At 44.3% G+C, this 25944-nt stretch overlaps 1 protein-coding gene across 3 annotated transcripts in view; it reads right to left on the bottom strand.

Moving 5' to 3' along the window:
• Window positions 1-8975: 8975 nt before the first annotated feature.
• LOC130516980 (WD repeat-containing protein 7) overlaps window positions 8976-25944 on the bottom strand; it is a 47564-nt gene continuing 30595 nt past the window's right edge. For all 3 annotated transcript variants that reach the window (XM_057018461.1, XM_057018462.1, XM_057018463.1), the window contains 8 exons: window positions 22326-22553; window positions 18731-18917; window positions 15592-15709; window positions 15330-15479; window positions 15150-15232; window positions 14943-15042; window positions 11967-12071; window positions 8976-10879 (listed from right to left, as the gene is read on the bottom strand). In XM_057018461.1, the coding sequence (XP_056874441.1) occupies window positions 10676-10879; window positions 11967-12071; window positions 14943-15042; window positions 15150-15232; window positions 15330-15479; window positions 15592-15709; window positions 18731-18917; window positions 22326-22553 (1175 nt within the window). In that variant the 3' untranslated portion in view covers window positions 8976-10675. The remainder of the gene's footprint in view (window positions 10880-11966; window positions 12072-14942; window positions 15043-15149; window positions 15233-15329; window positions 15480-15591; window positions 15710-18730; window positions 18918-22325; window positions 22554-25944) is intronic.

Below are 25944 nucleotides of genomic sequence, written 5' to 3'. Positions count from 1 at the left end.
TGTTTTGTAAGGGATCAATAAAGATAAAGTGTTTTCTCTTATTTGGACGAATGTAGTGCCCTGACCTCCACCCACTAGCAGCAAACTATCCTCACCATCTTTACAGGTGACTTTTTATAAACACACAAATCAGCGACCGTCTGCATCCCAACACACTGAAGTGTGTGTCATGTTTGTTTTCCTTGTTTACAGTTTGAAAAGGTCTGTTAAGCTAAAGAATATATTTCAAAGTGACATAGTTGCAACATAGTTGTCATGTAAAGGAAAAGGTTTTATTGACTTTGATAACTAATAAGCTCATCACAGACCAGTTCATCAGGATACGCAGGTGGATCCAGTTCCCTCCCCATTTCTCTCCCCAGTTCCCTCTCTCCTTTCGGCTCGCTAGTGTTGCATGTTTGTAGAGCCCTCTAGAGAGTGACAGCAGCCCAGAGGAGCATTGCAGCTCTTCCAGGGCTGCTGTGCCCAGAAGGTTTGCTGCATCTCCCAGCAGAGCATGGTGGAGGAACAAGAAGACCCCACAGACAGCTAGCTGGGATGAGGAGACCCTTCACTCAGTGCATCCAGACACCTGCAGTCAATACACACTGGACCAGGTCCTCAAATTAAGTTAGGTTAATGGTTCAGACTACACCAGTGAATGATGTGTAAACTAGTAGAACAAGTTCTAAGATGCTTGTCTAAAGAAAAAAGGAGAGAATGAATGAAAAGTCACAATCTAAAGTATAAATGTGTTCAAGATGAGGAGCCTGATATTTAGGAGGCAACAAAGCTGAGTGACATCACAGAGGGAGGAGAAGGAGGTCAAAAGAACTAACATAAGGGGGGGGGGGGGGAGTAATCCCAGGAAGACTTTCTCTCATAATTAATAAATGAAAGATGTTGTTAGTGCATCTGATCAATAGAGTTGTTAGGGAGAAGGTGCGATTGATCGGATGTTGGGATGAGGGATGAGTGGGGGGACTGGGAGGTGTGGAGGAGAGAGCACAGCTCTGCTCTTCACTCTTGTGGCTGTTTCAAATTTTCACCCTCATTGAGAACAAAGGAGTCTCCTGAGCCTCATCAGTACTGATAGACACTTAGCACCATCCTGACCTTAATAGCTGGGAGGGGGTGAGCAGGGGGGGGGGGGGGGGGGTGACGACACACACGGAGGGAAAAGCACAAACACTTGGAAACGATCCGGAATCTTTCTAAGCTAATCATCCCCTCTTCTCCTCTACTGATGTTAAAGCGTCAAGATAGCAGATGAAGGCGTCAGGACTTCCCGTAGCAGCTGGTTTCAACATGAGACGGACTTTAGGAGACCTTGATCTCATCATCTTCTCTCATCACCTTCTCAGATTTTAGTGGCTAAACTTCTGACTGTATTTATTTATCTTTACAGCCTCTCGGACTCGACAGGTCAAATTGTGTGAGAGTACGCTTGCATGTTTGTCCATTAACAGCTAATAGCAGCTCCTTTTCCCCATTATCACTAATGGATGGAACTCTCAGGACACACACGCACGCACGCACGCACACACGCACACACACACACACACACACACACACACACACACACACACACACGTGTGAGATACTCTGCTGGGACCACTACTCTCTCTCATTCCCATGGTGTCAAAATTAGGCATGCAATATAAAAACTGCATGTACACACACAGACACACACACACACACACACACACACACACAGATATGTACTCAGATGTGTCTGAGTTGGCTAATTTGGCACATTTAGCGTGTCCTGCTGGAGGCCCTGTCCTGATGGGGGACTCACCTGCAGGGCTGCAGGACAAGACAGGTGGACATCCGGATGATTAGATAAACCCAAAGAATTATCATTTAAATCATTGTAGTTCTGCTCTATAAAGGTCCCTCTCCTTCATCCTGTTGGTGGTGTTCCTCTGATGTAAAGGTCCTATAGGTATTGTAGCACATATACATGCCCCCACCCCCCATTCACCCCCACCCAGCCTGGTGTCCAGTCTCTGGGGACATCGATCTGCCACCAATCTTCAGCCCTAACCAGTCAGAGCTGCAGCCGGTCACGTCCTCTGTCCCTCCTGACTGTAATGAGGACATGGTCAGGGGACACTGGGTGCGGTCCAGGGACGAGACCGCTCCTGCAGCACGCCGCCACAGGCGCCTCTCCGGGTTATTATTACAGCCTGATGCTGCAGCCTTTCTGACCTGGTGGCATCATAGAATTGACATTTGTCATTTAGCAGATCCCATTTGAGTGATCCTGCACCTGATTTTTCCCTCCATCACTTCCGTAGAATCCACCTTGCTGCATCCAGTCGGTCACGAGTCGACCTGCAGGCTCGACATTCCTGAATTATGAGAGATTTTCCCAACGCTGCCGACTGGAAGGCGGCGAATATTTCAACCTCAAATTCAAAATGAACCTCCAGAATCTTCCAGAAAATGTTTAGTAAAATAAATGAGGTTTGTCAGAGGAGAGTTTGATTCCTGCTTGTCTTCTGTTGATAATTCAAAGCTAAAGACTTCCTGCAGAGAGCGAGAGAGAGCGAGAGAGAGAGAGAGGGAGACATAGAGAGACCCTGATGAGCACGGCCACATCCAGACGTCAGCTGTCAGTCACCTGAGACGTGGTCAGGAGCAGCAGCCCTGACGCCCCGGACACACTCGCCATGAAACCGATTATCTCATAAACAATTCATCACTATCCTGACGAACAGAGTCCCACTCTCACCTTGTTGCCGAGTCATTTATTGACACGCAGGCAGATAAAATATTTATCACCAGCAGCGGCAGCGTGATCAATGCTTCGGCCCCCCAGGGAACACATCAGGGTGGCGGTGGGCCCAATTGGACCGCTGTTTGTTCAACACATCAAAGGCAGCAAGGTATTAATCCGGTTTTCCGAACGCGGTGTACAGCGTCGTGGTTACAGAGACAGGACTTTATCTTAGACACGGAAGCAATAAAAGGATTCCACTAACTGCTCAGCAGGTCAGAGGTCAAGCCAGAACAATCTGTCTCCTTTTATAGAAAAATACTTCCCACCCATGAACCACACCACCACCACTGGGAGAGCTGGGAGACCTTCTCTGACCTCCTCCCAGCTGAGGAGGAGCACCAGTCAGTCGGGTCTGTCTCCTCCAGACTGTTCAGAGGAGCAGGAAGTGGGAGAACCCAAACACACCAGCTCAGCTGCTCAACCCTGAAGGTGGTTACGGCGGCGCTCGAGATGTGCACAGAGAATGAAATCAGATTTCATCCTTTTAAATGGGTTCTTGGGTCTGATTGAGCTCCTACGGTTATAGTTTGTTTGTTTTTTGATGGTTTTCCCGTTGAAATGTAGTGTTTCTCCTTCTGCTGACGTGAGGGGAAAAGGTCAGAAAAGGTTGTTTATTTCATGATGTGTTTATTGCTGCCTGGTCGATAATCCTATCATGGGATTATCAACACTACTGGATTAAAAACAGCCCTTTTGGAGCTGGACATTAGCTCCACTCAGGGGCTGCAGATTAGATACCACTGACTTTCTGAGCTAAAGTTAGATTTTCAACACAAAGGTAAACATTCAGTTCCAGTAATGATGCACATGGATACAGTATGTTGGGTCTGTTGGGCCTGTTGGGTCTATTGGGCATGTTTGGTCTGGGTCTATTGGGCATGTTTGGTCTGTTGGGCCTGTTGGACCTATTGGGCCTGTTTGGTCTGTTGGGCCTGTTGGGCCGGCCGATCTGAGCTGAATTAGAACCTCCAACAGCAGCCTCTTTTCTCTCATGCTGGTCGGAACTAAACACACACTTCATCCTCCGTTTGATCCTGCTCTGTCGGCACTTAAGATCGACTTTTCCTGCACATCTTCTTTAAATGTCAACACCGTGCACTTTGTCCCACGTTTACGTATGCGCACGTTCTTGCTGAGGATTAAGAGGAGCCGAGGAGGCCGACGGCTCTGATGTCGGAACGTTCTGCTGCTGTCAGGAGCCTCGCAGCAGAGATACGGGGGATAAGAGCGCTCTTTAAAACTGTTTGTAGGGATGAAAGTCTGCAGCCAGAAGCTCAGAATTAAGAGCACAGATAAGGAAAATCCCCGGAACCCCCCCAGGAGAAATCTACTGACACCAGGGAGCAGAGCAGATGTACGTATATAACACTCTTACATTCAGACGAGTTCCTTAATGGAGAATTTTAGAGTACAATCACTGCTAATTCATAGTGAAAACAACTCTAGTGTTTGATTAACATGTATATTTATTATCTGTGTTGTGCATTTAGAGAAGTTCTGAGGTCTCACAGTTTACTGAGTATCGATTAGGGAAAAGTTTGGTAGCTGGAGGTTCAGTTCCAGTTGTCAGGTCAGTTCTTTTTATCTTTCTGTCCATTTAAGGTCAAACATCAAATTTAGAAAGGGGGGGGTCCTCTACCCAAAGTGGCAGATGGATCATTTCCACACGCTCCTCCTCCCTGTGCACGCTTGCACACACACACACACACACACACACACACACACACACACACACACGCACACACACAGATGGAAGGATGTGGTGAAATTGTAATGAGCACAGATGAGGTCAAAGGTCCCAATCCCAGAGGGCCCAAAGGACGCGTGTGGAGGCCGGATGTTGTAAATAGGCAGTAACACGAGAGAGAGAGAGTGTGTGTGAGTGTGTGTGTGTGTGTGTGTGTGTTACAGCTGATGAATTTAATGACTTTTTCAAGCTTCTAACACCTTTTTGCACGTCGACACTCATCAGAAAGTTGATTAGCAGGTGAGTGTGGCCCAAACTCTCAGCCTGGTGCTGAAGGTCGTGTCCTCCAGAGTTCTTATGATAACTAACGAGGTTGCTCCTGCCTCTGCTCCTCCTGAGAAGGTTTGTGAGGCGCTCAATAACAGAAAAGCCTCCAAACCAACTGATGAAAGGAATTAAGAGGAGCTGAATGAAGGAACTCGGACTAAATTTGCTGCATAAGTAACCGTGATCAATAGTTAACATTTGAAAGTTTGTTCTGTGAGCGTCTGGTATCTTTCATCAAAGGAGACATGAGTTCACTACTGTACTGAGCCAGAACACTGCAAAAAGTGGCAACAATTACAGTAACGAGCAAAGAAAAGAAGAAATAATCAGTGAACAGAAAAAGTTCTGACTCCTCAATAATAACAGCAATTAAAATACTTCAAAACGACTCAGTGACGTTCTCAGTACGGTCAGTTGACATAGTTTTAAAGCAAACTTGTTTTTTTTATTACTTTAAAAAATAATGGTGGGTGTTTGTTTGTATTAGTGCAGCTCAACAACAGCATCATCGTTCTGTCACATTCATCAACGATAAACAACCACTGAGAGAAATTGAGCTAGTTTTGAGCTTTTCGTGTGTGTGTGCGCGCGTGTGTGTGTGTGTATGTGTACGTGTGTGTGACAGGAAGTCCTTTAAACTGCTAAACACAAACTCACAATGGTGGTTTTTACTCACAGATTGTGGAAAACAGAATCCTAATACTTAAATTTGCAGCTGTTAATGATGGCAGGGATGTGACTCAATAAGCAGACAGGGGTCTGGACATCAGGACACCAGGACATCAGGACGTCTATGACGCCACGTACAGGTGAGCGAAGACGTCTGGCCTTTGACACTAACCTTCTGTGATGTGTATTTACTGGAAAGAGTCCCCCTCTGCTGCGTGGCCAGCGTGCTGCTAGCGGAGGAAGCTCAGGAGGAAGCGCAGCAGCTTCGTTCCCATCCCAGAGTCTCCTCACTTCTTTTAGTGTTAAAAAGATCTCTGCTGCGATCTCCTCACCTCGTTAAAACACCACACGCACAATATTCCCCCTCAATCCCACAAACGGCCACGCCTTAACAGCCGTTAGTCACGTTAAATCCATCCTAAGCTGCAGCAACACTCAACTTTGAATTGATAATTGAAAAGTAAAGCAGCGGCGATTAATTTTTGACAGCGTTGTGGTTTTAAAGACAGCCGCCCCTCCCTGGGATGGGGGCCCCAGACTCCATGTGGTTGATGTGAGAAACCCCGGTGAATCAAAGCTTCAGCCGGGCTCCCAGGAGTTTCCCTCCCTCCCTCCATCCTTCCGCGCTTGCATCCCTCCATCGCTCGGCTGGGTTTTAATGCCTACCTGAGGGACCAGAGGGGAGGGGAAGGAGAGGAAGCCGAGGTTCTCTGACTCCGAGTCGATACTTTCTCTCTCCAGCCGTGCAGAATCACAGCCTCTCTACTCTTAACTAATCGAACCCTGACCCCCTTCCACCGAGCTGCCTCCTTTTTCTCCCAACTTTAACAGCAAACTCCGACCTCGTCAGGCTAAACACACGCTCATCCTCCTTTGATCCGCTCTTCACTCGGCACTTAACATTGACTTTCCCTGCCTACTTGCTGTAAACGGGCACACGCATGTTTAAGTATGCGCATGTCCTTCCGCAAGATTAAAGAGAAGCCAGCAGGTTGATGTTGCTCTGGAAACGTGTCAGCGGCCTCAGAGAGGAGCTACTCGGAGGGATGAGGGCCCCTCACACCGAGGCCTGAAACAGTCAAAGAGCAGAGAGGAAAACTGAAATCAAACCTGGTACTTTTTCACTTTTATTCTGTGGAAATATCACCTAAAGCTCATCAGAGTCTCCTAAGAAGAACACAGATGTATTCAAAACATGTATTCACAATATTAGGAAAAAATATTAGGAATATTAAATTTTAAATGATTAAAAAATACTAAGAAAACAGAATTTCTAGCTGTGAAGAGAAGTTAGATTTGACCTTAAAGTTATAATAATACTTAGAAGTTCAAAGGATCAGATCTTCAGGGCCTTTGCTTTTGACATTATTCCAGGAGATGTCCTCAGATATTAACAGGCGTTTCACATTTTTTAGGACAAACAGTAAAATCCATTGTGTTTAAAGAGGCTTTTCATTTATAGATGCTCCACTGTTGCTGCAGCAACATGCAAAATGTCTCACGTTTAACGTCAGTTACATCACAACACTATGGGAAAGACTTCGGATTTATTCAGTTCTTCAGCTGTGACCAGACGCAGACGCATCACATCCTCCTGCACAGCTACACAAGGGACGACGACACATGCAAATATAGGATTAGATATAGAATCGTCTATAGGATTAGACCCCCATTTGTGTGAGGACATTATTAATATAACAATACCAATAATAATAATAACAATAATAATAATAATAATAATAATAATAATAATAAAATAATAATAATAATAACAATAACAATAATAACAATGATAACAATAATAATATCACAGAGGATTGAGGGTACTGACTTTAAGTCAAATTTAAGGCAAATTTAATACAAAACAATTCAATATAACAGACAGTATCTGTACCGTGTGTGTGTGTGTGTGTGTGTGTGTGTGTGTGTGTGTGTGAGAGAGAGAGAGTGTGTGTGTGCGCGCGCCCGACTCAGGTGCATCTTGTTGAAACTCTCGCATCCAGCTGTGAGAGCGCATCGATTCAAAACTACCGCAGAGCTTCTGATAATCTTTTTATCTCAGGAAAATAAAAACCACTCGCAGCTTAAACGCAGGAACTTTTGGGAACGTCAATAACAGATAAAAACTCTACGCACGCTGGAACGCGACTTTTCCGGCACAACTTTAAAGAAACGCAAACAAATAAGGAAAAAAATCCTCAGAGTTCAGAGATAAACTGGTCGGTTGTTCCTTATTAATCAAAAAAGCCGAAAGCTCAGTCTCACCACCGACTAAAAGTATCAATTGTCTGATTACTCAGGAAATAGATTACATCTGTGTAACTGGGGCTCCTTCAGGAGGGCCTGCACACAAACCAACGGAGCCTCCGACACATTTCTGAGGGTAATTTGATATTTTTCTACCTTCTTTTTATCTGTTTGGGGCTGAAATATTCACATTTGACAGGAAAGACGCCTCCTGCTGCTTTTCTCATCTAAAATGAGATTTCTGCTATTTTGTTGGTGTTTAGCTCCTCGGATTTCACTGAGGGCAACACACAATCCCAGTCTAGCTGCAGCTAAGCCCCATTACAGAGACATCAACCAGTCCAGTTGGACAGCGTTAGTGGTTGAGAAGCACACAGGACAAGGTTTGGACGAGGACAGGATGTCAGGGAACAGGTCCCTGCAGCAGGTGAAGCCTGTGGGGCTTCCTGTCCTACAGCCAGTGGATGAAGTGTGTCAGCAGCTCTCCAATGATGACGGCACTGGTGCTGTTAACTGGTCCTGGCTGCTCCCCAGACCCGGACACAACCAAGCACCACTGGGCCCTCTTGTCTGGTCCAGGCCTCCCGCCTGATGGATGCCCAAACCCAGGTCTGGGACGAGACATCGGCCGTCTCATTAGGGGTGCACAATCCAGTCCCAGGAGTATCAGTTGTGCCGGGTTTTCAGTCCTACTGGGTGACCCCAGGTGGAAAAGCATATCTAGCCGGCAAGACAGAATACCTGGCCTGATCGTAGAGCTCGCAGGAACGGGTTGTGCGCCTCTGGTCTCATCATGAGGACGCCCAGATGTTGGAGGCAGACGTTTCATTAGTCCAGATGTGGGCTGAACTCCCTTTAGTCATCTAGCAGTGATGGTAAATCTGAGCTTCAAATGTCTCCGAGAAGACAGAATAAGAACACACAGGACAGTTTAGCTAAGCCCAGTAGTGACCAACCTCGCCAGTCCTGAAATATTCCCTTTCTGATCTTATCTCGTCACTTTGATGTTTTTTTCTGGTTAAAAGTGAATATTTGAGCTTCAGATGACTGAATGTTGATTATTCCTCCTTAAATTATGAACCGACTTCATCAGATGAAACCAGACTTTTCTGAATGTGAGATTAAAGGAAATGATCGATCTGGTTCTGTGATCAGAGATCGATAAGAGCACGGTTACCACGGTGAGCAAAGCCAGTTAATTAAAGACAAAAAGCAACTCTTTCACTGAAGACATCAGGAAAAATAATCTCACCGTTGAAAAAGATGCACAAAAACACATTTGAATTTTTCCTTTTTATTGGACAAGACGTCAACACCTACAACACTTCTGATATATGATACGGCTTATATGACGCAGATTGCACCTACCCTTATATACATGCACTGTAACACGTAAATTCAGCTAGAGTTTACAGCATAAACCTAAATATGATGATAACATCTGCTGATTGTGTTTAGAACAGACGATCTCAGCTGTCCTGTGGTGACGCTGGTGAAAACAGAAGGTTGGTTCTCAGCCTCTGACTTCAGTTTGACCAAAGAAGCTTCTTTTTCTGGGTGAACGACCTGATCCTGTTACTTACTCTTCAGCTCTTCCTGCTTTATTTTTCTCACCTTTCCTCTCCCTTGAGGCTGCCAAAAATCATATTTCCACTAGAGCAGTGTGTTGGAGAACAGGACCAGATTAAGATCTCAAAGCTGTCTGAACCTCTGGTGATTCCAGAAACCCATCAGACAAGCTGCTGGATGGAGAAGCTGTGAAAAGCTTTGACACACTCCAGTTTACAGGTGTGTAACAGTGTCAGAAGCTGCCTGACAAACTGACAGAGGAGAACAAAATGGAGGCTTCCAAAGAGAAAACAGGGTCGTTAAAGAGGTCCTAAAACAAGACAGACAGTTTCACTGCTCAGGCAAAGTAAAAACAGCTAAACTCTGATTCTTTTTATTCAGGCAATTAGAGCAAAAAAAAGCCTCAATTTTACAAAACATACATGTGATATTATAAAGATGCAGAGAAAAAGAGAAAAACAGAGAAAAAAAACCTCTTCCCATGACAGGATGATAAAAGGTTAAAAGGTCAGAAGTGGCGGTGGTGGAATCCCAGAGGCAGCTCTGAAATGAGGCCTTGTTGGATTATTATGTTGCTCTCTGCTTTAATGTGTGTGTTTCTAAATGAAGAGGACCTCGTGACCTACAGGCAGCTCCTTACAAAAAGATGCTGAAGCTGTTTCCAACAGCACCAATGTCATGTGACTCCAGCTAAAATAAATAAAAAATAACAAAGCTGATCCATCGACCGAACTCAAAGTTGCATTTCGCAAAGGAAAACAGTCGACGTCGGTCTGACAGCAAAATAAATAATCTAAGAAACAACTGGAAAGATGCTGGCAGAGCCGACCGTGATTTAAAATAGAAAAAACTAACACACAATAAAAGAACACAAAAGGTTCCTGTGAGTTTAAATCAAGTCAAACAGGAGAATGATTAGAAGGAGGCATCAACACACACACACACACACACACACACACACACACACACACACACACACACACACACACCATACTGAAGCCATAAGAGGCTGTGAGATGAAGATCTGTGAGTGAAGGGATGGTCAGGAGAAGGTGGACAACACCAACCAAGCCAGAAGCTTCAGACCTGAATGAGGACTCATCCAAGCCAAATTTGAACTTCCGTCTGATTAAAACAAGTTCACCTCCAAAAACAAATGTGGCATCTGTAAAATGAAGGAAGCAGGAGGTCACCATCGCCCAGGCGGGGCCACAAGAAGACTCCAGGCTTCTGTTTGTGATGCTGCATCTTCTGACAGGACGTCAGTGAGGGAAACCCGGCAGGCATGCAGGAATGATGGGAAGTGTCAGACAAGAACAACACACACTGTAAACACACCAATCACAAGAGATCTGATATACGGTCACGCTTCCTCCAGTCCAAGCCTCCTCGACACCACCATGAGGGGGCTACACCATGAACCTGTGCTCCTTGCCATCGTGGGCCATGAGGATGACATTGCGGTTGGAGGTCCAGATGAGACGGGCCAGCTTCAGGTGGTTCTGGGAACCTGGGGATGCTGGCTGCACTGGTGGAACCTGGTAGGTCTTAATGCAGCGGAGCTGGGGGGCCGAGTTCAGCATCCCGATGCTGCCCAGCAGACTGGTGTTCATCTGAGGAGAACAAGAATCTATCAAGCTTCTGAAAGCATCTGCAACATGTGGCCTAAGAGGGGAGAGCCACAGGACAGCGAGCCCCTAAAACCGGTTCATCAGAGCCTAAATCAGCTCCAGCCGACTCCTCCACATTCTGGGTCCGTGTCCTTTAGTTCTGCTCTGTCCCAGATTTTAAAAGGAATAATACAGTAGATGATCTGTTTTCACTGGCCAAGAGTCCCGTCCTAAATTATATTACAGATATTCTGGTTTCATTTCTGCTGATCTGTGAGGAAACACTAGTTTAACTCCAGACTATTAAATTACTGCATTATATCATATTATTGTGTGTGTAAAGAAAAACTCAGCCAGTAGAAAATCATTTGCTGAGATGACCCCCCCAAACCCCAGCACGTGCACCGATTTCACTCACGATTTCACACACACACACATAAACACAAACACACACAGTCACAGACGCGCAGACACCGACAGAGCGTCTGCTGGCTTATTACCACAGCAGCCGTCTTGTCGGAGCACTAGAAGCGGTTTATGCTTACAGTAATGCCATTAGTGTGTGTGTGTGTGTGTGTGTGTGTGTGTGTGTGTGTGTGTGTGTGCAGAGACCATCATGTCCAAGGTTGTAAAGAACTTTCATTCAAAATAACAATTCTGGGAAGAGAGACTGTGTGTGTGTGCACTTATATGTGTGTATGTAACTGTGTGTATTTGTGTGTGTGTGTGTTTTACCTGCTGGAATGTTTGTCTGTTCTTGTATTAACATCATTTAGATGATCTTTGTTGTGCAGTTTAACTTATATTTAAACTGATTTACAGATAACCTAAATAAGAAAAAGAACTAGAACAAACATTTGGGTATTTCTTTCTCTCACACTCACACACACTTTCAGATTTTATTTAAGTAAATGGGAGTCTTTAGTGTGCCTAATATCATCCAGACAGGTTTCAAAATTCCTTCTGCCAAACATCTGTTTGTTGGGTTGATATTATCATATTTATCTGACTCACAGGTGAAAATAATAATAACAGGAAATAATCTGAGTGTGTGAGTTCTGATATTATTGTGTTACAGGTGGTGCCATACCTGCCAGAAGGAGATGTGACTGTCAGCGTTTGAGTAGGTTGCCAGGTAACGCCCATCAGGAGCGAACGACACGGCTGTGATTGGACCCTTGTGTCCATGGATGTTCTGGAACCCACAGAAAAAGCGTCATTAACATTCCTTGAGCGAAGAGAACTCCTCTCAGCCTCTGCTGGTCTGGCTGTGACCATCGGAGCTTTGGAGACGGACGCTTCCTCTTCCACTCACCTATAAAAGGACCTGCTCCAGAGTAGTACCAGTCAAGTCTTAATCTCACCTGTTTATGGTTCTAAATGGGTCACATGGACACATAACGTGGATTAAACCTTATATGTACAAGCTGGTTCAGAAAACCACACAGCATCTGGTTCCTCAGGACCTCATGGTTCTCTCATGGTTTGTTCCTGTGAAGGTGTTCACATGTAGATGAGGAGTTGTTTGTGATTTATCATGTGCACGCACGTGTGCAGATGCTCTGAGTCAGGCCTCTGTGCACCCTGAGGCTCCTGGTGGAGTTCTGGAGTTCCACAGGGTTCCTCCTGCTGATAAATCTACACTGAGGTTGAAGTTCGGCTCTACAGTAAATTCAGTTTTTCTCATCCAGCAGAGGTAGAAGAAATTTCATCAAGGTGTCTGAGAGAAACTGGTCTCGCTGCCCAGATTTTCCCTGACACTAAGTGTTGGGTTTGGGTGAGATAATTCCATCAGATGAGGGCAGTTTCTGGTCCAACAGATGCTGCCATTCGCCTTCAGAACTCCAGGGACAACATAATGCCACGCTACTCTGTGGCGTAACACAATAAAGTGTCCCGGCAGATGCAGGGGGGGTAAAGTAATAAACCCCCTTCAAGAAATCCCCACCCAGGCGATGCCTCTGACTGGGATTACAAACTCTCACCTCCAGATGAGATTAAGATATGTTGCCTAAGGCCCCTGCACCATGAAATAATACTGCTTTGGTGATTAAAGCTGGAAAAGCACTCAATGAAATGAAAATCTCATCATTTTAATTCGTTTTGTCCATCCTTTGAGGGAAAATCCTATTAGATTCCAGCAGTGTGCTGAGAAGAGATGGATTATTTGGACATTTTGCTGCCAGCGCCCCCTAGTGGACCTGCTCCCACCGACGTCTCAATGGCTGTTTACATCTTTGCCTCCCTTACTACCCTTAACTTTTCTTTGGTGAGGCCTTAAAATCAGATTTTCCATCCGTGCTGCTCTTAATGAGCAGCAGCAACAACACGTCATCACCACAGTCAGTGAAACTTCAACACAAAGCCCACGAAAATCCCGTAAATCTCACACAAACATGGACAACTGCTCATCGACATGATCTCAGCCGTTCTCTCACCAGAACTGTATTTGATGGTGTCTTTTAACCAGAAACAGGAGATCTTTGAAGAGTGATGCCACCACTAAACCACTGCTTGAATAAAGGGGTGAAAGCAAAAACGTGTCACATCCCAGCATCATTTTCTCTCTGCACATCATGAAATGATGCCTGGCTGTTATTCCACACACAGCGTGATAAAGGATTAAAGGGCAGGAAATCATAATTGTCTGATACATCCGAACACTGTCCCCATCGCCACTGTAGTCCTCACACAGCTGCTAACTTTATGGGATTTATCAGTTTATGGCCCCACTGGTTGGGTTGTGATGGGATGTGCAGCAGCAGCAGCAGCAGCAGCAGCAGCAGCAGCAAGTTGTGAAGCTGAGACACACTTGAGCTTAACAGCAGTTCTAAAATGATTCATCTGCTTTCAACCCTAACAGAAAGAAACAGATGCAGACGGAAAGGAAGCTCGCTCAGATTGTTTCTTTGTGTTCAATTAGTAGACTCAGCAGAGTCTGTTAAAGAAGCACAGCAAGCAGCTGCACATGCACACACACGCACAGACATGCACGCACGCACACACACACACACACACACTAATGCAACTGACAAAGGGCTGTTCACGGAAACTGATCAAAGCTGTGCCAGATGGCCATGCAGGCAAGGTACGGTTGGAAACACACACACACACACACACACACACACACACGCACACGCACGCGCACGCACACGCACACGCACACACACAGACAAATAAAACTCGTATGTCCCCTGAAACATTAAATTCCTCCCATAATCGCCCCTTAAACTCTCTAAATTGCTCTTAAGGTACATAAACATATAATTATCATTGGTCACAATAGTTTTGTGATCACATGAATAACACCGGCTTCATATTTGACCTTCACATTTTGCATTGGAGAGTATAATTTACAACCTCAGAATAATTAGAATAATTATAGGAAAATTAGGATTCTTACTAAATAAACAGTAAGAAAGCAAATGGTAATAAACAAGCATGGATGTTATTACTATATGAGCACTTTGAGGCAAATAGTTGCATACACAATGGATGAGGCTCAGAAAGACACGTGTACACACTTAAACTCGAACTAAATGTGGGGTGAACGGGGGCCATAGCTGTTACAGGATCTAAATGACCCTTTCACCAGACTAGACTGCTCAGGTTACTGCAAATCAATATGCAGCAAATTACCCACACAAACACACACGTACGCAGACACATATAATCACACATAGCTGCGCACAAAGACACGAGCCTGATTAACAGACTTGGTGCTTTGGCCTTAATTCATTAGTGACAGAAGGGAAACCAGTTGCTTAAACACTCTTCCCTTCCCTCCTCTTCCTGTTTCAGATTGTTTTTCTCTCTTCTTTATCCACATCTCTTCCTGTTCTATCATGTTCTAAGTCTTACTGACTTCTTTCAAGTATTTCAAAATTTCTGTGTATGAAAAATCTCAAAGGAATTTTACTTATGTGTGCTGACCAGGCGGTATTCCACTGTATGTATATATGATATGTGGCCTATGCACATATCATATTGGATGTGCTGGACAAAGAGGGGCAGCCAGCCTTCACCTCATAAAGCAGCTAATCCCTTTTGTGCTCTTCATCCATACCTGGCATTTTCCTGTGCGGACGTCGTAGAGGGCCACGGAACCCTGACGGGCTCCAACGGCGATGCGGTGGCTGCGGTCACAGTAACCAACCATATAGAACCTGTTCAAAACAGACAAAAATGTCCATCTTTTGCTGACACCACTGAATATTTACAGGACAGAAGACTGAGGATGTTTTTAATTTTGCAGGTTGAAACACACACTGACTTGCAAATGGCAGGGAAACATTCTTGAAGACCTTTTTTCTTCACAAGAGAACCTTCAATACAGTACATGATGATGTCCATGACCTAAAGGAGGACAGGAGACAAAGGACAAGGTGAGAGGACCATTCAATGCTGAAGGCAGCAGCAGCAGCTTTAGAATATGGGTATTTTCAACTCCTACCTCGACTAATAGGTCCACGACATCGCCAGGCATTTTTTCTATCAGGATGTCGATGACCCGCAGGATCTCGGTCTTTGCTCTGGCCAGAGTGGTGGTGTGAATGTTCTGCTGTGACTGAGAGTTGGCCTGAGCCGCGTTGTATCGATGGACCTGGGGGGGGCGAGCATAGGTCTAATGCAATAACATTTTAACACGAACCACCTTAAAAAGAGTGGAATTATGCAGAGAAGTGCTGTTAGAAGGATGCGAGTGGGAGAGTCACCTCTCTGGCGATGGTTGTGATGAAGGCAGGTGGACGAGCCGTAGCAATGAGAGAAAGAGCGTGGCGAGACGAGCGAGCAGAATCTGCGGGTGGATTCAGCGGCAAACCCATGGTGATGCTGTAGAGAGGGAGGCAGACGGGTTAGGGTGGTAAAAACCTCACCAAACAGCCCTCCAACACAAACGCACAGAGTATTAGTGTTTTATATCCTGAAAACAGGCGAGAGGTGATGGTACAGACGCAGGAAATACAGATCTATTGCTGATAATATTTGTGTTCTTATAAACCCTGATGATGAAAAATGTACAGAACGTCATGGTTTGGATATAAAGATGGCTTTAAAAGAGCTCTAAGGAGAGTGAAGACAGTTTAATGGTGGGAGAAGACACAAACAAGATAAAACAGAGCAGAGTGGTGGAGAGAGAGCGAGCGAGCGAGCCTCACTAATACATGCAGTGAAGAGATTAGCAGGCAGCTTATGATGTCAAGGCCAAGTCAATGGGAGCCATTCACCAGACGATGGCATAATGGACTCCCACAATGCAACAGGAATTAGACACACACACCCTAACAGCTGGCCCCACACCCCTCTGTGAGTGTATGTGCACAGGAGATGGAAATCCCCCTCACTCCTTACCCTCATCCACCTCCTCTTGTCAAGAAATGACTCTGGGGCAAGGCAGAGGGAAATAAAGGGAGAGGGAGGGTGTAATGGTGGACAGACGGCTGTGCAGCACGATTCATCTCCTCTGATTACAAATCACAACTACAGAAGCTGTAATTAATACAAGTAATATATTGGCAATAGATCAGCAATGTTGAAATGTTTAATTTCATTTACTGGGCCAACTATAATTGGAAGCAGTCACAGTGCTGATGTAAGGCAGCAGGAGTGCAAAGAGCTAATGGGAGCGACAAGCACTGAGGTTAATAACCAACATTCAGAACATGTAATAAAATAATCTGGATTAGTATTATTACAGGTGAAATGGTAGTGACACTATAATGCAGGAAAAAAGGTGTGTGTGTGTGTTTGTATATGTATGTGTGAGTGGACAGAGAAAGGAGAGGTGAACAGACAGGCAATTACTGTCACGGGAGAGAACACACACACACTTACACACACTTACACACACACACACACCACTGACATCCCTGTTGTTGCCAAGTTCTAATAATGATGATAGCATATTACGGTGACTATTGAGTAATACAAAACTCAATAATACATCTTGAATTACACCAAAAACTCTGTAATTCAAAATCTACAGTTTGTTGTAAAAAGACTTATTGTGTAAATGACTAAAATAGAAGGTGCTGCATTATCAGGGGTGTGTTCTATAGGTTCTGTGTGCTGTGGAACCATCATGTCGGTGCAGTGAAGCAGCTGGGAGGAATCCCTGAGCTGCTGTCATGCAGCATGTTTAGTCATGAAAATGTTTAACATTGATATGTTTTGGCTCATTTTTGGGGTCTTCCTGCTCCACCTGGACACGTCCAGCCACTCAGAAGTCTGTAGTTTACTGGGCTGGACTGGAAGGCTCAGTTCCCAACCTCACCTTATTTAATTCTGTTTTAGAGAATTCCTCCATTATCTTGCTGTGATAAACATGAGTAAAAAAAATAGCAAACAAAATACGTGAATTAATTAAATGAATACTACAAAAGGTTCAAAACACATAAAGGTGAACGTAAAAAGAGGCGTAAAAAAGTAAATAAAGGAAAATGCTACAGTTTAGTGCATGTGAGCCCGACTGTGTTGAAAGCCGGCATCATGCTGACATTAAAGAGTCAATATCAAGTCTCACACATACAGTCGCTCGCAGTGGAGATTGAAAAGATTATTGATTTTCGTGTGTGAATAACCTCAGTGGCACGATGGAAGAAGCTGCTGCAACAAACCAAGCGTGCCTGCGTGTGAGTGTGTGTGCGTTATTTCAGAACATCAGAATGAGCCTCTCATGAGTTACAGATGGTGAGAGGTTTTGAAAGTTTGCTGAATATATTTTGCATTCATGTAAACAATGAGCCAGAACCTCCACCGTGATCCTGCATAATTGATAAAGTCGCGTCTGCAGCTACGTGTTATTGCCTCCTGGTGTTGTGATATAAACAAGCACTGGCTGATCAATGAGACGCCATAAGATACGTTCAATTCAGAAAGCTAAAGAATTCATTATTAAGACCACGCACACACACACACACACACACACACACACACAAAGAGTGGTTTTCCCTGTAAACTCTTTTTTAGACACAATGCATGTGTCTATGGGGATGCATGTGTTTGTGTGTGTGCCTATCCTATTCACACATCAGGTCCAAATATATCTACATTTCATAATAATTTAATGATGAATGAACTTGACTGTCGGTAGATGTTCTCTCCAGTCCCAGTCCTCTACTGGTACTGGTTCTGGCCACCTGCGTCTCCGCTGGGACCTGGTCTTTCTTCACTAAACCTACAAGCACAATGGCGGTCATGTGTCGCTCATTTTGAACCTGGAAAAAGGCGCCCTAAGACACCAGGATAGCAACATGAGATGGATTAAAAATACAAACTAAATGAGCCAATAACAGGATTCCATCCGAGAGCAATCCGCCAGGGTCCTCAAAACTGACCAGCCATTTGTTGTGTGCAGCAGCAGACATATCTATACTCATTTAGTCTGACTGACTCTCCTCAAGTTTCAGCCTTAATAGGATCAGCCCATGTCAGCCGGCTAGATTTCAGCAGGGAGGAAGAGACACACGTAGGGTCCTTTGTACCACACATGAGGAGACGCCATCAAATTAGCTTCTCCATGACTTCTGACCTTCATTTGTACAGAAGGCCGTGTTTACTTGAGCACGACCACTCCTGAGACTGTGAGGCTGAACTTTGACCTCCTGGCTAAGTTGAGGAAGGCTTCATCTCTCTGAATATGAAGAATCAATGTGGATGGAGGTCAAATTTGTAGAAAACTTTATTTTATTACAGGGTGAGTTTTGGACCCCAACCACTGAGAAGAGGGTGGGTAGAGGGGAGCAGAGTTTGGAGGCCAGATGAAGGATTGAAAATGAAATGTTCATCCTTTCATGCAGACGGACAGGTGCATGTGCATGTGCATGTGCGTGTGCGTGTGAGAGGGGGACTCACTTGGCCAGCTGCTTCTCTGCATCAGCGCAGAGCTCCAGCAGCCCCATGAGTACTGCAGACACGTCCATGTACGGCTCCCACACAGTGAAACCTCGGCCAATCAGATCGATGGCGGTGCGGCGGATGGTGCTGTGAGGAGGCAGCTTGGGACTGGGAGGTTGCAGAAGCAGGAAAGTCAGAGCTTTACCTGCAAACACAGAACAAAGACCCAAATGGAACATAAACATGAGGAGCCTGTCACTGTGCCAAGCTAATGAGTATTGTGCAATACTAGCTATATTAAATTTGTTACAGCATCATTATTACATGTTTCTTCTTCAATTGCGGTGCACTGCACTCTTACACACTAAATACAATAAATGTTCTTTACTGTTGAAAGAACTAAGTTTGTTAGCCATTGTCTCATATTGGGGTAATGAAACAATCACATCAAATCTACAAGAGCTACAAGAAAAAGGTTAAACAAATCAGTTTTGGCTTAGGAAAAGCACTCAATTTTAATGTTAAACGGGATTTGGAAATAAAAAAAACCTTTTGTAACACATACAGGCACAGGCACGGGCACACACACACACACACACACACAATAAAGACAGCAAGTGGAATGGAGGTGGCTACATGGCTGCCCTTACGTCTGAGGCAGTCTCTATGGGGTCAAACTGACCATTAGGACAACAAATATCCCCATCTCTCTCTCTCTCTCTCTCTCTCTCTCTCTCTCTCACACACACACACACACACACACACACACACAGAGTCCCTCAGGTTTGTATCTGTCCATCTCTAACTGGATCCTCAGGTCCAAGGCTTTTAGCAGATTCTTTGCAAAGTGCTTCAGGAGATAAAAACATTGGAAATTTCAGAAAGCCAGACAGTTTAAATGTCTGCTATTTAAGGGAAAAATCTGACTTTACATTAGCACCAGAAAGTCTTGATAACACATTAATACACATCTGTACATCCAATGAATCAGGAATTTTGCTAAAAGGGAAGAAACCTGCAGGTAAACAGAGTACCGGTATTTATAATCATGTTGTGGATCTAGAAGTTTATCAGCCTCCAGACAAACAGATAATCTCAGCTGCTTCTCCAGGCATTTCATCATAAACCTGACATAAGTGCCAGCCAACTCTTATTTATTGTTGGAATTATTAAACCTAACCAGCAAAGGCTAACAATATTAGCAACTCTACATATACCTTACACTAGATGCTGCCACCACGAGGACCAACTACGCTAAACTGCCATCATAGTCACAATCATGGGCAAATACAGGTTTTTAACTTATGGTCCTTCTTCTCTACTGAAGGAGCAGAAGGTGTAAGGACGCAGGTTTCGGGGGCCATTTCTCAAGGCAGACATCTTTGTTTAAAGGCAGGCCTGTACCCAAACCAACCAATAGATATTGACAAAGCATCAGCTGGCCATAATGAGCTGTTAGTTACAGCAGTAAAGATGTCACATTAGCACAGGAGAGGGCAATTAGCAGAAGGCAGGAAGTAGAGAAGGTAGTACATCGAATTAAACAGCGAGTGGTTGGTGATGTTTGAAGTTTAGCAGGCTGAGTGGAGCACTAACAGGCTTTTTACTTTCCACCTCTTCCTGCACACACACTGTCTCTACTCAATTGTCCCACCACTTTTATCTCCCTTTGTTCTGGCAGAGCTTAAATAAGAAGTGAGGGTAAATCAATGCAGGGGTCTTGCTTAGTGGAGAGCCAGATCAGACCGCTGAAGAAAGAGAAGAATTAAAAAACAATGTGATCAGCCCGATTTTTAATCTGAAACACCGACAGAAGTGAACATGAATGCACTGCCCGCAATGAATTAATACAAAAAGTAATTTTATCTACCAATACACAACTATTATTCAGACCTTTTACATCCACCAATGTTACCACTAATTCCCACCCTAACATGAAGTCAACCAGCCAGCACAGTGCTTTGCCTTTAACTTGAGGACCAATTACAAATTTACTTCCTAAGGCATAGAAATCACGGGTTTTAGGGTTTACGCAGCAGGAAGAGTGTGGACGTAATCTTAACACCACTGGATTATTACTATTATTATTACTATTATTAGTATTATTATTTATGGTACCATTAATGCTGAGTTCTCCTGATGTGAGGAGGCTGCTGGTGCAGAGCAGCGTGACTTTCTGTCCCTGTTCAATCTTCAGAAACATTAAATACTGAAAAACTCAATTTCTGCTCAGCCCTGGTGAATGTTTCAAAATTCCACTGTTCCCATTAACTGTCCTCAGATGGGAATACCGCTACGTAGCTGTCCAGAGATAGTCTCCTTTATCTTGTCCATCTGAATCCACTGTTCATTCAGTCATTATCCATTCTTCCTTCCCTCATTCCTTAGGCTTGACCTCCCCATCCATCTCCCCTCCCCCCCACAGCTATACCTACCTTTATAGACTTCTGTAGCCTCTCTCTGGGTGGACAGCTCTCATTCATCACACACACACATACACGCCAACAACACCAATCCATCTTTTACTTTCATAACAAAGAAGAGAGCAGATGGAGAAAGGAATAAAACAGCTGAATGAATAAGACACACAGATAGTGTATATCCACCACATGCATCTTTTCCTATTAACCTTGTGTTTTTGCTGTATTCATTGGTGTCAAAGAAAATTTTGGGTTTGCTTTATTTTCCTTCCCTCTCTCTCCTACGGTGTCTTTTTTCAAATCTCTCAATATGAACATTACAAAGCTTCAGTAAAGGGGATTGTGTGAATTAAAACTAGAAAGGTCATGACAAATGTTGCTGGTTCACAGTAACAATAATCTTTGTGCTACTTTAACCTGTTGGCTGAGTATAGCCATTGAAACTGTGGGCTAATCTGACCCTCCTAGCCCTTCAGAAAATCCAGAGGCCACATTTCTTGTTAATTATGTCGATAAATGCTGGTCGATTGTTGCTGAGGTAAATAGCAGCGCTGCGTCAGAGAAGCAGATGAGTTTGAGCTTGGATTATTTGAGTGTCGTACAGCATCACAACGTCCAAATGACTCCTATCCCGAGAGGTCAGTAAATGGTTTTTAAAATGGTGGCGCTCGGGTCAACAGGATCAATGTTTCATCTGCTGAAGTGAGCCTGGCTGTACTGAGGTGAGTGTGCGTGTGTGTGTGTCCCACAGGTGAGCTAACCGCTGTGCACAGGTCCCCATGAGGAGCATCACGCTCCACAGCCTATCAGTAAGAGTCCAGGCTACATTGCTGGGTGGACACCCCCCAGAGGCAGCCAATCAGCGCTCAAGAGCAGCAGAATGGAAGAGCAGCTACGCTTAGTGCAGGTTTGATGCCCACCGAGGTCTATCGCTGCAGGCACAGCATGGCTTCAGCATTAGCGCGTGTGTGTGCATGTTAAAGTACACATGTGGCTGTCAAGCCCCTTAAGGTGTAAAATCCGTCCAACTAATCCAACAGCGAACTTCCTACTGTAGTTCTGGTGTAGTCACTTAACTCTGACACCAAAACAGCGTCACAAAAATAAACCTTGTTCTTCCTGTAATTGTAACTTGTGCACATATACTTCTGAGTGTGTGAATATTGTGGTGTGTGTAGTTACAGTGTACTTACAAGTGTGTCTAGCAAGGGAATAGTTTGATGATCCTCCACTTGTCAGTCCGAAGCCCTCCGGTGCTTGTCCTCCAGCCCGAGCCCGTCCTGAACCCTTCGGCGGTTCAATTTCGGCCCCAAACTCAGCCCCAATGACCCCCAGCAACACAATGGCGGTGGCTTGTTTACGCCGCTCTTCATATGAATTTGAGATCTTCTTAGCATTTGGTGGAAGGCTGGAGAGACAGCCTGGTGGAGATACACAGAAATGGTAATGTAAGAGCATTAAAAATGATGAGATGCTCCCAGATTCAGGGCCATCTTTAATCTGGACATCCCAACGCGCACAAACAAAAAGAACCAGACACATGAGCACAAATGCTCACAATGGCAGCAGTCTCCCATGGATGCCTGCATCTGTTTACTTTGAGGGATTCTGAATCATTTAGAAAATGATAAATACATTAAAACAACTTCATAATATGTATATAATAGAAGCAAACATGAAAAAAGAGGGAAATCGCTATTTTAGTAAGAAAGAAAGTCCTCTATTTCCAGCTTTACCAAAAAATGAAGATGACTAGTGTATATATGTGTGTGTGTGTGTGCGTGCGTGTGTGGGTGGGGGGTTGGGGAGATGGGGTGGGGTTTCCAGAGAGTGGCAAACTGAGCAGACACACTTCTATTGTCCTAGTATTAACCATTCTCTCACAGACATGTGCGTCTGCACACACCAATGAATGAATGAATGGATGAAGATGACTGTCAGTGTGTTTGCACTGTGACTTAAGGCTTTCAGAAGGAAGAGGTAGTAAGAGAGAACATGCATAACACACAGAAAGCATCACAGTGGGAGACGAGAGCCCCACACACACTCTGGATCAAAGGCCTAATAAGGACTACTTAAAACTGCATGTTGTGTGTGTGTAAGTGTGTGTGTGGATATTGTATACACTTCACATCCCCACCTTATTTTGTGTCTCTCTCTGGATGAGGGAGCACAGTGTTATTATGGATTTGTGCTTTGTACTGAACAGGCTCTCTCTCACACACACACACACACACGCACACACACACACACACTGACCCCCCTCCCAACACACACACACACGCGTGACAACACCATAAGAGGTAAGAAAACACTCATGCACAATTTTTGTGAGGGTGTTCTGACTAGGATGCACAACAAATGGAAGAAAAACAACTCTGATTATTAACTGAAATGAATCAGAAGAGTTAAATGAGTAAAAGAGTTGTTTTGTCAGTATGTACAAAAGTAAACACAGATATAAATCATTAAATAATAAACATTACCTGAATTAATAATCTCCTCTAAAATCAGTTGATGCAAAGAACATTGTAGATCTATGTAGAATCTCATTAGTAGTAGTAGTAGTAGTAGTAATAGGAGTAGGAGTAGTAGCAGTAGTAGTAGCAGTAGTAGTAGTAGGAGTAGGAGTAGGAGTAGTAGCAGTAGTAGTACCAGTAGTAGTAGGAGTAGTAGTAGTAGGAGTAGGAGTAGTAGCAGTAGCAGTAGTAGTAGTAGGAGTAGCAGTAGCAGCAGCAGCACTAGCAGTAGTAGGAGTAGGAGTAGCAGTAGGAGTAGGAGTAGTAGTAGGAGTAGCAGTAGCATTAGTAGTAGTAGCAGCAGTAGTAGTAGAGTAGCAGTAGTAGGAGTAGTAGCAGTAGCAGTAGTAGGAGTAGCAGTAGGAGTAGGAGTAGTAGTAGGAGTAGCAGTAGCATTAGTAGTAGTAGGAGTAGTAGTAGCAGCAGTAGTAGTAGCAGTAGCAGCAGTAGTAGCAGTAGCAGCAGTAGTAGCAGTAGCAGTAGGAGTAGTAGTAGTAGGAGTAGCAGTAGCATTAGTAGTAGTAGGAGTAGTAGTAGCAGCAGCAGTAGTAGCAGCAGTAGTAGTAGCAGTAGCAGTAATAGGAGTAGTAGTAGTAGCAGTAGTAGGAGTAGTAGTAGTAGTAGGAGTAGTAGTAGTAGGAGTAGTAGTAGTAGTAGCAGTAGTAGGAGTAGCAGTAGCAGTAGTAGTAGTATTGGGGGTGGGAGGGGGGGTGTAATTATATCAAAAAGTAAATGTAATACATATTTTCTCGGCCTTTATCAGACTACAGGAGCTCCATCCCCCCATATTTCCATACTATAACCTGGTGCTTTTTTTTAATAATGAGATTGCTGAAGGCCACCTGTCATTTGGAAGAAGGCCCAGCGGCCAACTATGATAAATGGATTATAGATGGCATCCATCCGCGGGCCAGACTGGGCCAGTAGATAACAGAATTACAGATATCAGAGTCTCTAGCAGAATTAGTAAAAAGTTGAGTTTTATGGACAAAGAGAGGCTGATTCAGAGATGGACCATCTCAGAGGCCAACTGCAGACGTTTGACCATGAATAAACCTGGACTATACAGAAAGGAGTCACTCTAATGTGGAGCATCACTAGCAAAGACACCAGGACATTATATCTCACCAGAGAACCTGAAGACAACACAGCAGTTATTCATGGTGTAAAGTTAACGCCTGGACGCTTGTCAACCCTTGTGATGTCACTGATGTTCCCGTCACATCAAATTTTATTCAATTCTGCACTAAACTTTCTAAGTTATGTAACAAAAACATTCCAGGCTTTCTTTTCTGATGTTCAGGCATCACATCCGGCCTCTCAACCTGTGTGGACAAGCTGATTGATTTTTGAAACCTATCGATCTGCTTCCTTCACAACCGGCAGATCTATTATAATGACATTGTATCTAAATCCTATTTGATGTCCAACCTCCCAAACATAACCCAATAAACTAAATCAGGGAGCGGGGGGGGGCTCCTGTCCCAGTGCCTGGTCTTGGTTGAATCTTCATAAAACCGAGGATGGAACAGGATTTTAAAAAGGCTTTCTGGATGAAATAACATTTTACATTTTCCTGAAGGGAAGGAATCAATTATAAAAGGGTAGTACGGTGTAATGTAACAACCTGTGGAGTCCATGTAATCACAGATAAAGACATGGATGTCACGGCCCTGCTGCCGAGGGTTGGGGTGTATGCAATGCTGTTCTTTGTCCTCCTCTAGGTGCTCGCCCTTCGTCTGTAGGCCGCTGTCACCAGTTGGGGATCAGGAGTGATAGCAGCAGCCGTGAGTGGACCGGCTGGGCCATGTGAGCTGGCGTTAGCTGTAGCGTCAGCCTGACTATGTTGGAGTTTCTTATTTACCTGTAGGTGTCCCCCAGTACAGACTCTGGGTCAATGTGCTAAACCATTGTTATTTAGGCCCTCTTTCTGGTTGAACCCAGCATCTTTTGTTTATGGGTCAATAAAACTAATTTTCTTTGAACCCTGGTTCCGCCTCTCTTCTTTTCCCCTGGGACATTTTATCTTGTTGTTCCCCTCCATCCTCTAGTTGCCACTCGGAAGGAAAAAATGGATGTTACTGACAAGTCACATTTCAGTGAGGATCAAGCATTCTCTAAGAAAGGTCTTTTACATTTTTAATGTATATATTACTTGTACACTTACTATTTGATCCAGTGTTTCAATCATTTAGAAAATTGTTTTATCATGGTTTAAGCTTTAACCTTTTCTTGGAGGTTATTCCTGCGGAGGAAATCAAACCAACATCCTTCCCATCCTTCCTCTACTGAG

The sequence above is a fragment of the Takifugu flavidus genome, chromosome 20 (genome assembly GCF_003711565.1).
Source record: "Takifugu flavidus isolate HTHZ2018 chromosome 20, ASM371156v2, whole genome shotgun sequence".
NCBI lineage: Eukaryota > Metazoa > Chordata > Actinopteri > Tetraodontiformes > Tetraodontidae > Takifugu > Takifugu flavidus.
The sequence above is the reverse complement of the archived record's forward strand: the minus strand, read 5'-3'. Positions and strand labels throughout refer to the sequence as shown.